Source organism: Clarias gariepinus, chromosome 4, assembly GCF_024256425.1.
Source record: "Clarias gariepinus isolate MV-2021 ecotype Netherlands chromosome 4, CGAR_prim_01v2, whole genome shotgun sequence".
Classification (NCBI taxonomy): domain Eukaryota; kingdom Metazoa; phylum Chordata; class Actinopteri; order Siluriformes; family Clariidae; genus Clarias; species Clarias gariepinus.
The window spans coordinates 6,564,741-6,578,947 of record NC_071103.1 but is presented as its reverse complement, the minus strand read 5'-3'; the positions used below and the strand labels follow the sequence as shown (position 1 = coordinate 6,578,947).

At 37.9% G+C, this 14,207-nt stretch overlaps 1 protein-coding gene across 1 annotated transcript in view; it reads right to left on the bottom strand.

Moving 5' to 3' along the window:
* tmeff1b (transmembrane protein with EGF-like and two follistatin-like domains 1b) overlaps positions 1 to 14,207 on the bottom strand; it is a 29,094-nt gene extending 14,887 nt beyond the window's left edge. The window contains exons 1-3 of the mRNA XM_053494727.1: positions 13,448 to 14,207; positions 474 to 583; positions 128 to 257 (exon numbers count right to left, since the gene is read on the bottom strand). Of these exons, the coding sequence (XP_053350702.1) occupies positions 128 to 257; positions 474 to 583; positions 13,448 to 13,616 (409 nt within the window). The 5' untranslated portion in view covers positions 13,617 to 14,207. The remainder of the gene's footprint in view (positions 1 to 127; positions 258 to 473; positions 584 to 13,447) is intronic.

Below are 14,207 nucleotides of genomic sequence, written 5' to 3'. Positions count from 1 at the left end.
AAAAGTCCTACAGTGATCACTTATCTTAAGATGCATAACCGAATTAATGTGATCATTTATTTATCTTAATTAAATGAAACCATTACATGATTAATTGAAAAGCGCAAGTGTTTGTGTTAGGACTCACCAGGATCACAGGGTCCAGGAGAGACTAGAGAGATGTGATGTTGCTGTGTGCAGGCTGCTTGTTTCAGGTAGCACTCATTCTGATAGGTGTCCCCGGTCGATCCGCACACAGGGATGTATTTTTCATGACACTGTTGTAAAAGTCAGACACCACATTTGAAATACATTATTTTAAGTGTGTAGCTTAAGTTTTGTGTTAATTACACTCAGTCTCTTTGTGCACTCTGTGGGTTTGCTTGGCGAAACTCGTTTTGGAAAATGCTTGAGTGTGAATGTGGAGTTTCCTTTAAAAGTTGAATAATCTGTCCTAACTGTACATGTAAAAGGCATGAAACATGAAAAGTTACCTGAAACTGGCAAACACATTTCGGGTCGGCACTACTGTCCCTGCAGATTCCACCGAAGCGACATGTGGATTTGTCACACACTCGCAAATCACTCTTCTTCTCAGACAAATCTGGGATTTAAAAAACAAAAACAATAACAAAACAGCTTAGCATTCAAACACACAATGTATCTCAGTGATTTGTGCTGATGTTTACTTCCTGAGAGGTCTCAAGCTCTGGTCCCAAAGGGAAAAACTGATTCTATAGCTGAGCATGCACCTACTTATTAATGAATGTACCTTTCACCTAGGCAGTGAATTCATCCAGGGTAGGTAGGTAGGGACTCATGGAGCAGCCACGCTTACTAGGACTGCCTATCTTATAAAGCTATCTATATTAAAAATAAATAAATAATCATAGGCCCATTGCCTGCGATTCTCAGCTGACAGTACTGCACTTATGCTCTTGACCATAAAGAAAATATATGACTTTCTGCATCCTGGGAGGACAGTTCCTGATAGATCCTTGTTTGATTGGCACATGTTTAATGGGAAATAAATGGGAAGGCAGAAGGGGAGGGATTCCAGCAGGGTGAAGCTCACATTACAGCCACAGTCAGACATTTGCATACGCATGGCCTGGACAAAAACTAATTAAATTCAACTAAGCAACTAGTTTAGGGTCTTCCATTGATATATGTTGGCAAATTATATTTCTGGTGGAAATCCATTACACCTCATCCTCCAAATAACACCATTCCTACAGTAAAGCATGGAGATGTTAACGTCTGCTGGGGAGCATAAAGAATGGACTGTGGAGCATTGGAAAAACATCATGTGGTCTGATGAGTCCAGATTTCCCATGTTCCAGGGTGATGAGTCCATCAGGGTAAGAAGAGAGGAGGATGAAGTGATGCATCCATCACGCCTAGTGCCTACCGTACAAGCATGAAGGAGCATGAGGAATCGTTTTCACACATGGATTGGCCACCACAGAGTCCAGACCTTAATCCTGTTAACGTCCTGCTATGGGAGACTGAAGCAGTGGAAAGCAGTAGGAAAGAAGGAAAACTGTATGGGATAAAATACTGTCAAATTCTTAAAAAAAAATCTGCTGCCCTCTGCCAGGGTAGATTTACCTTCCAACACAACAATGACCCCAAGGGTAAGCAAAACTAAGCACACAGTGGGTGAGGGAGAAAAAGAAGAATGTCCTTGAATGTCCCACTCTGAGCCCAGAACGCCACTGAACATCCGTGGAATCACTAGAGGACGACAGTCTACAAACAGTCACCATTAAATCAACCCAACCTGAGCAGTTCTGCAAAGAAGAGTGGGCAAATACTGCAAAGTCTAGATCTGCAAAGCTTTGTGTGCCACTGATAAGGTGATTAAACCTTCTGCAAATCGGTGATTGTGTTCTGTATTTTCTTTCTATTTTTTTTTCTGACATGTTGGTGTTATATCTTTTATGTTAAAAGTTGCACTGAGTAAATACAGCTGGATAAAAAACAGAAACTGTGTCTGTGTCTTTTCTATACCAACGAAAATTTTGATGTTGGATGGCCACCACTTGGTCATGGCAAAGATGTTACTCTGTTTTAGAAGAATCAAATTATCGTCCTGCATCAAGAAATAAAAACAACTACGGAGAAACTTTCACAATTGTCTTAAGATCTGTAAAATGCATTATTAAAATCTGGACGGATCGTAGTGGTGAACCATCATCTTTAAGATGGAAATGTGGTCAGAAAATTATCTTGAATTCCATTTAATTCAATTCATTTCATTTGTATGGTGCTTTTAACAATGGTTCAAGTGAATTAATCTCCCCAAAAGAAGGTTATGGAAATAAGGGCCAGGGGTAACTCAGTGGTTAAGGCATTGGACTACGGTTCGGAAGATCCCAGGTTGCCACCAAGTTGCCACTGTTGGGCCCTTGAGCAAGGCCCTTAACCCTCAACTGCTCAGATGTGTAATGACATAAAAATGTAAGTTGCTCTGGATAAAAGCGTCTGCTAAATGCTTAAATGTAAATGTAAGGATGAAATATGTATAGATTAAAATGATCAGAATCTGTTGTTGAATGTGTGTAATGGGAGATCATTTAAATTCTTAGTAAAAACTAAGTGTAAAAAAACAACAACAGTAAAACTCACAGTTATGTTTAAAAGTGAAAATAAGAGCATTTACACACAATGTAAAGAGAACAAGGGATTGGGACTAAAGAACATGTGTAGTCTTAAGAATACCATATCAGTGAGGCTAATCAGGAACAAAGGCTTCGGTCTGCTGGGGAGCATAAAGAATGGACTGTGGAGCATTGGAAAAACGTCATGTGGTCTGATGAGTCCAGATTTCCCATGTTCCAGGGTGATGAGTCCATCAGGGTAAGAAGAGAGGAGGAGGAAGTGAAGCATCCATCACGCCTAGTGCCTACCGTACAAGCATGAAGACGCATGAGGAATCGTTTTCACACATGGATTGGCCACCACAGAGTCCAGACCTTAACCCTGTTGAGAATCTTTGGGATGTTCTGGAGAGCACTTTACCTAGCGCTTGGACTCTCACATCATCGATACACAATCTTTAGATGAGAGAAATGAATGGACAGAACCTGGACAGGATCAACACAAAATAAAGCACTGGGAGTACAAAGTAAAAAAAAATGTTTAAAAAAAAGGCACTACTCATGAAAAAAACATAAGCATGGAAAAAAAACATCATAACAAGATAAATAGTTTTGTTGGTCAGTTACACAAACTCATCTCTCACTATGTCTTCAATTTGTCCATCCTCAACTTTCCACAACACAAAGGCAGCATCATTACCTCTACCGTCTCCAGCTCCGCCTCCTGTCTTTTCGTCAGTGCCGTACAACACAGCTGGTCTCATTACCTTCCTGTAAACATTCTCCTTCACCATTACAGATACACGTCTATCACAAATCACTTCTGATGCTTTTCTCCACCCGGCCTGCACTCTCTTTTTCACTTCTCTACCCTATAAATCAGGGTAATACTTTGGACATTTGATCCCAAATAATTAAACTCCTCCACATTGACCAACATTTCCTTGCAACTGCATTCTTCAACCATTCTTCGCCTTATTTTACGCACATGGACTCTGTGTCTCATCCTATGCCATCCATATACAGGGAAACTTGTGATCTCGTCCATCACCATTGTGGTCCATCACCACAAGAACAAGGTGGTAATATTAGATCCTTGACGCCATCCCATTTCTACATGAACCACTCTGTCACTCCCCCATCACACCTCACCACTGTCACACTGTCCTCGTAATTATCCTGCACCACCCTCACATATTTACTCTACCACTCCCGACGTCCTCATTTAGGCCTCTGTCATACGACTTCTCTAAATCCACAACTCCTTCTGTTGTCCCCTATATTCTCAATTTACACTCTCAAAGCAACAAAACATCTGTAATGTTCCTTCCTGCCATGAAACCATACTGCTCATCACTTGTACCCTCAGCCTAGATTACACTTCTCTTTCCGATACGGTGTGGCTGATCAACATTATGTCTCTATCTCCTTTATTCTTGAAAATCTACTACCAGTACACTTCTTCTCCACTGTCTCGCTTCCAAAGATCTTGTTAAACATTGTGGTTAAAAACTATACAACCTTCTCTCAAAACATCTCTGTGCTTGTATTGGTACATCATCAGGACCAACAATCTTTTCGTTCTTCGTCCTCTTTGTATCCGTCTTCACTTCAACCTTACCACGCTTCCTGATTCACCATTCCCAAGGAACTTATTATTCCCAACTTTCTCTCTCTTATTTTCTTCATTCATTTGCTCCTCAAACTACTTCATTTACCGTATCAAGATATTCCGCTTGATTTCCATCTGCATCATTTATCACCCTAACCTGCAGCACATTCTTCCCAGCCTGGTTCCTACAGTATATATTAAATGGTGGCCAAAGGTTTTGAGACTAAAGTGAAATTCAATATTATAATGGAATTCTCATTTTTTTTGCAAAATAATCACAAAAAAGATCATAAAAATAATTAGTTATTTCATATAATGAAAGTGCTATACAACAATCAATATTTAGTATCAAGTCCCTTATTGTTCAAATGCTGCTGCTGGATCCGGCTGGGCGTGGAGTCAAGAAGACATCTGCAGTACTCTGGTGTCACTTGATCGAGCCATGGCTGATTTATTGCTTCCTGAAGATCATATTCAGAAATATTTTCTTTCTTCCATTAACTAAACCAGCAGATTCTAAACTCTAGAGCAACTATTTAGCCAGATAAGCCAGGGCCAATAAGTGACATCACCCTTTTTGTGCACAGAAAGAACTATAATATTGTACATGGCATACTGGATATTATCTACTGGCTCATACAGTAAGAGTCTAAAACTGGTAAGTTTCGTGGCAGGCTTTTGAAGAGAACTTAAAAAGAAAATATAATAATAATAAATATAAAATAAACAGGCTAAATAATGGGGGGGTCACAGTGTTCCATTAACAAAATCAGAATGTTGAGACAATAGCAGAGAAGATTTATGATTTCCTATTAAATTTAAGGAGTTCACATGGTTTTGAATTTCACAGAGGAAAGGTGAGAGTTTAGGAGATGTTGGGAGCCATGTTTTTCCAGTTGATGCAATAAATTACTGAAGCCCAATAAACTTTACTTTTTGGAACATTCTTGATTAAATTTTGCATTCCTATTTTATAAACTGAATAGGAAAATCTAACTGTTCATGAATTGGTCATACGCTAGTACACAACCAGAATCATCCAGTAGCAAAGATATGTGAGGACCAGCGGAGTCACTGTCTATGACTGACTGACTGACTGACTGACTTCTTGATTTGACAACCATAAACGCATACATATATATACAGCACGATATGAAAAAAAAAACGTAATGAGAAGGAGATGGAACGGTGCCTTAGTGGTTAGCACTGTCACCTTGCACCTCCTGGGTCGGGGTTCGACTCCTGCCTAGGGTGCATGGAGTTTGCATGTTCTCACCCTGCTTGGTGGGTTTCCTCCAGATACTCTGGTTTCCTCCCACACTCCAAAGACATGCAAATTACCCATAGTGTGTGCGTGCATGTGTGTGTGTGTGTGTGTGCCCTGCAAAGGATTGGCACCCCGTTCAGGATGTACCCCACCATGTGCTCCCACACCAGTTCTAACAGGACTGTGCACCAGTGCACAAAGCGAGGTCCTTGACCTCACAAAAGAGGTCAGAGTTGAAGCTGTTGAAGGCTGGGCCAACATCATATTAAACCCAATGGATTAAGAATTGGATGTTACGTAAGTTCATATGCATGTGAAGGCAGGCGAGTGAATACTTTTGGCAATACAATGTGTATAAAAATAAAATGAAATGGTAAAAATATATATCGACTGTGGAGTCAGCGTGGGGACACATGAAACGCCACACAAAACAATCTCAATTCGGAATTAAACAGTTTTTTTTTGTATCATTTCGTGACATTATGTTTATGTCACTAACTCTTTATTTAATTTGTAATGTTAATTTTTCTTATAATATAATAATGTTTAGCTTTTGGAGTGTTACCCTTTAAATGAAGAGTACTGTATTGAATGGGTGCTTGTATTTTGACCCAAAATACACTTCAGTTTTTAAACACTGTACCATATACAGTTCCTTATACTGCTGGTGGAATACTTTAGACTACATTAGCATTTAACTAAACTACTGTTTTAAATCTATTGGATTAATGTCATAAGATATCTGACAAAACTTTAAGATAATTCAGTTTAGTAAAGTAATACATTTCAAAAATAAAAGTGCAATAAATACATGCGCACATTACAGCATCAAATTCGCATTTATTTATTTATTTATTTATTTCTGGGGAAGATTTATACCCAGCAGTCGGTGAGTCTGACATGATCAGCACTGCTGGATTTGATTAAACTTCTGATGTTATAAACACTACTGTCATTCAAATTCTGTTTCATCTTTTTTTTTTCCCTAATCAGGGTGATTTTCTTTACAGCGGTGCCAAACATGTAGAACTCCTCTGCCAGCAAGTCTAGTGCCCTTAAATCCCCTAAAAATACAGTTTGAATGAAAATCTAAAACAATTAACTGAAGACGTACTATTACAAACATCTGATCTTGTTGTGACTATGACCCTGTTTGAATTCGTTCCAAAATACAATCAGACAAGCAGCATACTGTGAAAATTCCATAAAAACGCTGTACAGTGAGTCATATCGAGTGCCTTATGGTTAACACTGACAGGAAGATTAGCTTGGGTGGCATAACAGCACAGTGGGAAAGGTTGCTGCATTCCAAAAACAGGATCCTGAGATGCACAAAGTTCGATCTTATTCCAGGGCATTAAAAATGCATGATTAAATTACACTGCCTGGCCAAAAAAACGCTGCTGCTTAGATTTAATGGTAAAGAAAATAATTGGATAATTACTGCAGTGATCAGCCAGAACCAATGCTTTAAACACTAACTTTAAGAAAAAAAAAAAAAAAAAAAACTTTGGAAGACGTATCCCACGGTTGTGTCCAAGAAATTATTTTAAAAAGAGATTGCTGATATTACTGGAATTGGGATACGAACTGTCGAACACATTATTAAACCCTGGAAGGACAGTGACAGTGTGGTAGTGGGGGGAAAAAAAAGACCATGATCGGAGATTATTTAAACACTTGGTAAAGCTGCATCACAAAAATAGTTATCATAGCTATGTTTAATAGTGAGAGTGAAAGCACTTCCACACTCACAATGCAAAAAAAGCTGCAGGGCCATAAATAAACAACGTGCAACTGAGCTTAATCAGGGAAAAGGGTTTAAATTGATATGGAGCAAATACAAAGAAGATTTGGAGAAATTGATAAGAATCATGTGGTCTGACGAGCCCAGATTGAGCCTATTTCAGAGGGTGTTTCTATGGGCGTGTCAGGGTAAGGAGGGAGGCACATGAAGCGATGCACCCATCATGCATAGTGGCCACTGTACAAGCCTCTGGAGGCAGTGTTATGATCTGGGGTTGCTTCAGTACGACCAGGTTATCCCATCAATGGGATTTTTCTTCCATAAAGGCACAGAGATAACAATGCCAAGATTCACTGGGCTGAAATTGAGAATGATGTTCTGGAAACACAAGGAATCGCTTTCTTACATTAATTTGTCACAAACGCACAATGATGTGAAGCTGCCTAAGGCTGTCGAAACAATGTCATGGTGAATATGCATTTTTTTTTGCCAGGCAACTAAACACATTTGACAAGCAAAAATGTGAGGACGATATATAAAAAAGAGCTCTTCTAGTACTGTAGCTTTTTGTACCCAATATAATATATAAATATAATATATATAATATAAATACCTTATCCAACCACTCAAATTAAAGTGACTGCTGTTCCTTATTGCTGCTCCTTCAGCCTCCTTACACACACCCATGGTCAGTAGGCAGTTTTTTTTTTGTTTTGTTTTTTTATCTAACTGATTATAATTATAATTACTTAAACATTAATTATTATAGAGGTACATATCCAGTACTGTGCAAATGTATTATAATTCTACATATAGTTAGCCAAATAACTGCTGTAGAGCGAGGATGTCATCAAAAAAAAAGTTTCCACATTCTAAAAAACAGTAATTAATGAAACAATGTCTTAAAACAAAGTCTTAAAATCTAGTCTCGGGTACAATTTGGAAATGAGCTGCTTAGGTTTACTGAACATCCTGCAGAACCAGACCTGCTTCTTTTATCATCCATGCAAAGCCCAGAAGCTTTCTCTTTTTTTGGCTAAAAAGTGCTCTTATATAATATATAATATACTGCTTTCTTTTCTGGCCTGGAATTATTATTTATTTCTTTTTTTTTTTGGCTAAAAAAACTAATGTTTAAATAAAAAATGTACTGACTTAATAATGAAATCATGAAATAAACATATAATGCAAAATTTGTACAAAAAAAAACCTACAGGGTGCCAAAGATATTTGCACAATACTGTGTATACAGTTTATGTAAGTATCATCCACTTAACTAAAATTAGGATAATCTTCATAAACTCCAATTTTTATGTACTTTTTTTATGATTACAACAACTGTTCATCATTCTTTACAGCAAAGAATAAGAATTCATTCTAATACTGCAACAAAGGCAAAAAGAGGCAAGGTGAAAGTCTAGACATTATATCTACAATGTACAGAGCCATTGCTGTTGTAAGATATATTGTAAAGATTGGGTGAAGATTGGGCATTATGCAGTGCGTCACATCTGCACATTAGAAATTCATGTCCTCGATAACCAACGCATGGTCTGTGAAAAAACATGAAAAACATCTAATCCTGTTCCAGTACCTATAACACAAGTCAACCGTGATATTAAGCCTCTCAACCTAATATTATATAAGACCAGGTTTAAGACCATTCATGTTATCCTGGCTCACAAAAATATGAAGTTCAAGCTGCTGCCTATCTGATCTTGCGGGCAAAAAAAAAAACACAATTCTCTTAACTAAAACTCAATTTAATCGGTTACACTGAAGCACACACCATGTGTGCAGTGTTTCTTCACGTTGCAGTGCCATGCTCGATGAAGCTTTTAAACTATCTAAAAGGGGAAAATAGTGCAATCTCACCTGACTTTGACACGTTCCACAAAATTACAGGAACAAACCATGCATTGTTCATGAACGTGGTGCCATTCTGTCACAAGCTGTATGTACCATTTTTGGGGTGTAAATCAATGAACAATCTAAGATGCTTACATAAATCACATCTGACAAATAAAAAATGTGTGTTTGTAGATGTTCATTATAATTACATTGTAGTTATGAACATTTCCTTAACAAATTTTATTTAATACTGGCAATTGGGGATGTCAATGATTAGTTATTTATAAATTTATAATAAGAATGTAATGGGTTAAAAACATAATCTTCTTAATCTGTTTTTCAGATCTTTTTAATATTTATTTGGTTTGAAGGAGCAAACAATTTGCATCAGATTTAAAGAATTATCAGCAACCGTATCAACTTAAATAAGCAGTTTGATATTGACTAGTAGCTGTGTATAAAGTGCTAAACTCAACAACAACTGTATGCTAATGTTAGCCTAGCTAACCTTACTGGCCCTGCGTCTTACATGCTAATAACTTACTTGAAGACTTTGGTTTCTGCAGCTCCATTTCTAAACTTTTGGATTGATTTAACCTGCCTATAATCCACTTTTAAGCAAATCAGTGAAGTCGTTGATTTCTACAATTTTATTACATTTTTATCAATTTTACATAAGATAGAAAGAAAGAAAATTCATGTGGTGGTCACCGTTGATATTCTGTTGGGCTGCTACAAATAAACCAATGTATTAAAAATACTGCATTGTGCTACCAGAAAGTTTTAAATGGAACTTAAACTGAGAACAAATAACGGTCTTGCTGTCATAATGATTATTCAATTATGGATTATGGAAAATATTGCTTAAGAATTACATGCAAAATTCGCAAACTTGTCTGAGAGTTCTAGTCTCTTCAGTATTACAAAGGAGACACAGCAATAATGAAGAAAAACAATTGGTGCACTGCAGACAAACACCTTAAACACAACATTAGCCACTAGCAAGCTAGTAAATGGGTGCCCATTAATATAAAGATAAAATAATAAAAATCCATAAAAAAAGATCTCTGTTGGGGAAAAATACAGCCTTGATAGTGTTAATCCAACGTGATATAACAGCTCTGAATGCCATAAGTGTAGAACACTGCAGTAACTACAAGCTAATCTACACAAACGTGCAGATCAGAGGATAAACAGACCTTTTCCCAAACTGAGACCCTTTATCTTCTTGCCTTGCCCAGTCTTATCATGTATAAAATGCAAACATAAATCAGTCACTCTCCAGACCACTTATCTTGTACAGTGTCACATGGGCCCTGGGAATTCGAGGCACTAGACGGGATACACCCTGGACGAGGTGCCAGGCCACCGCAGGGCATAAACACACACACACTCACTAACACACTATGGGCAATTTGGAAATGCCAGTAAGCCTAATCTGCAAGTCTTTGGATTGTTTGGAAACCGCAGTAACCGGAAGAAACACACCAAGCATGAAAAGAGGATGTGCAGAAACCCAAAGGCAAGACTTGAACCCTCAACCATGGAGGTGAGAGACCACAGTGCTAACCACTACACCACCATGCCAAACATAAACCAAAGTACATCTTAAAAGCTAGATCTCCAGCTAAGCAATTTCACAACATAGGTAAAAAAGTAAAGTTTAAAAAATAAATCAAAAGTTGATGCATAATGCTGTGATACTGTACATGATTAAGCAGCCATTTGCTCTTTACATACAAAACTCCTGCCAAATCCAATCCAGCAGCTGTGAATGTAAATTATTGTGAATTACCTCAATTATCATCATAGTCTTTACAGGGTGACTCTCAACAGCATTCTTTTAGATATTTGTATACAGTTTATACAGTACAGTACTGTGCAATGGCCTTAGGCACCACATTATCTGTAGTACAAATGTTATATAAGTATGTTTATCATATATGTACAAAACCAGTCACTATTTCCAAACATGCCTTAAGTATAAATAAATAAATAAATAAATAATATTACAGAAGAATGTTGTAAATGCATGCCTGTAAATAAAGCAACATACATAACAGACCAGTTTTCAGATGGAAGAAAAAAAAATTATGTAGGCTTCTGGGTTTTGCATGAAAATAGATTGGAGTGTGACAAAGTCTGGAGTGACCAGACAATCTCCTATTCTCCAGCACACTCAGTAAAACCTAACAGTTGTTTTACTTATAAAACTGCACACATCTGTATCTAACACTACTGATTACTACACAAGGCGTTTTTACACCAAATATTGCCTGTGGTTATGTTATAACTCTTTAGTGTTCTTTATAAAAGTTTTTATTTATGTAGAAATGTTTTTAAAAGGATTTTTCCTTATGCCTATTCACCCCAAAGACGTTCGTACAGTACTGTAAATAAAGCAGCTGTTTTTACTGAGCGTGCTGGAGAACAAGAGTTCTTCTCTTAACTTTGTCATGCTCACTCCTTTCTTTTTTCATGCAAAACCCAGGACAAAAGATTTCTTTTCTACTTGAAAACTGGTGTCATGTAACATGTTGTTTTCCTTACTGGCATGCAAATATTTTTCTGTAATGTTATTATTTATTATTTTTAATGGATGGTGACATGATAAACACATATAAAAAATGAAAATTTGTATTAAAGACAAAAACGCTGCCTTAGAACTTTGCACAGTACAGTATTTTTGCAGGTGGCTCAGTAATCTTGACTATTTTTTTAATTCACTCACTCACTCATCAGGGCACAGACACAGACACACTCACGCGCTCATTCACACATTGTGGGCAATTTGGGAATGGCAATTAATCTAATCTGCATGTCTTTGGACAGTGGGAGGAACCCAACATACACAGAGGAAACCCAACATACACAGAGGAAACCCACCAAGCCAGGGGAGAACATGCAAACTCCATACATACAGGTTCAAGGCAGGAATAGGACCCAGACACTAGAAGTACAAGGCCACAGTGCTAAGACTATTGTACAATGAAAACATTTGCCAGCAACACAGCATAAGTCAATGACGATAAAAAAAATATGTATGTGTGCTTATATAGTCACCTGGCCAGTGTATTTTAACGGGAAGGCTTTGAAGACTTCAAACTGTATATTTGGGTTTTCAGATATGTCAAGTAGAACAAAAGGTATTATTACTTTTACAACATGTAAATTTGACCACAACCAGAATAATGGAATGACATCACAAAAATGTAAAACTTTTAAAACGAGCATGTTATTTTAATTTCTGGTCATAGAAACAACCAAAAACAACAATAAGAACATGTTCTCGAGTGTATCTGTGCTGTTTATTTGCTTATGTGACCCTATAAAAACAATTATGTTTGTATAGTTGGTTAAAATAAACTAAAATTCAGTTTAGCCTATTTTGTTTTGAGAAAAAAAAGGATATACAGTCCCTCTATACTGCAAAATCTTGAGTCCTAAATATGTTTATTTAAAAAAAAACAGCAAAACAAATAATGGCTAAAATGCTCTGATCTTTAACGGCTACAATCACAGCCAATCACAGCCTTTAAAATACAGCTATAAAAAACACAATGGAATATGATTTTTTGAGCCTATTTGTTTGATTATTCTAGAGGAACAGTGTTTTAATGCTGTGATTGGCCAGCTTGGTGGCTTAGCAGTTAGCACTGTACTTGCACCTCCAGGGTCCGGGTTTGATTCCAGCCTCAGGGGCTGTATTTATGGAGTTTGCCATGATTGGTGGGTTCCCTAAACTCATTTGACAAGGGTACTCTGGTTTCCTCTCAAATTCCAAAGACATGCAGATTAGGCTCATGAGCATTCCCAAATTTACAGTGTTGACTGTATGCATTGAAAAATGGGAATAAATACAACGGTCACCATAGATGGATGGATACTGTAGGTGGATGGATGGATGGATGGATGGATGGAATGTTGTGATTAGCCAAAATGCTATGCTAGTCCGATTTTAATAATTTAAAAATAGGTATATTACTCTATTTCTTAGATAATGGGGTATCCATTGAATACATCATATGCTAAATGAAAAAGATAGTTCAATATAGAGACAGAGGAGTCTCCCTTTCTTTATTGTGGTATGGCCCAGGAGCCATGTAGTATTTCCTTGCCCATTATTTCATTCCTTCATTTGAACTCGTTTTGTTTAGTTTTTTTTTGTCTGTAACTTCGCGTTTGAAATGTTTTATTGCATGATTATAAAAATACAATAACAGAATAAATGATTACAGCCTCGATCCTTACAGTAGCGTTGAAGGGTGGGGTTCAGGGTGTCTCACCTAAGCCAAAGACACAAAGGCACCAAACGACACACACACTCACAGGCGTATAAAGGAGGTGAAGTGAATCGTGCAATCGTGTAATCGGAACACAAGTCGTACCTGGACATTCTTTGCCTTTGTCAGGCAGGCAGTCGCTGGAGTGAGGATATGACGCCTGAGCTCCGAGCGCAGCCGCGATGGTCAGGAGGCAGAAGAGAGCGCAGTGGAGATGGCGGCATCGGAGTGTCCTGATCCTAATGAGCTGAGAGCTGAGCTGACCTAATATCATGATGACACAGGGGTGTCCGAAGTGCTAGAAAGGTTTATTGTTTTATTTATTTATTTCTTTACTTATTTGTTAAATACGATGCAAACAACCCGTAGGAGGAAAAAAAAAAAAACCACACGCGCTAATGCATGTAGCTACACTGTATCGTATTTAAACCCAGCGTGTTTGATGTTCCCGAAAAACGAACACTCTGTAGCAAAAACGTATCAAACAGATCCAAGGGGGGAAAAATCCCGTGCATGGAGTTCAATACACACTGAGTGTGTTGCTGTGGGCAGACCAGTACACTCCGTCGTAGCTCCTTCAGTCGTTCCTTCCCCTTTGTGCCGTCTCTGTGTGCATCTCGACTCTCAATCCTCTCCAGCCTCTCCCGATTGCAGACCGCGTGTAAGTGTGTGTGTGTGTGTGTGTGTGTGAGAATGAGAGAGGTTTTTATTATTATTCTTATTATTATTCCACTGGATGAGGCGTGTATTGATGCTCGAAAAAAAAAACCGGTATGGCAAAGACAAAGCGCTACACTCGTTACGAGCACCCTGCCAAAAAGCCAACAACAAAGGGTCCGAAAAGGATGGTTTGAAGTCATGTGAC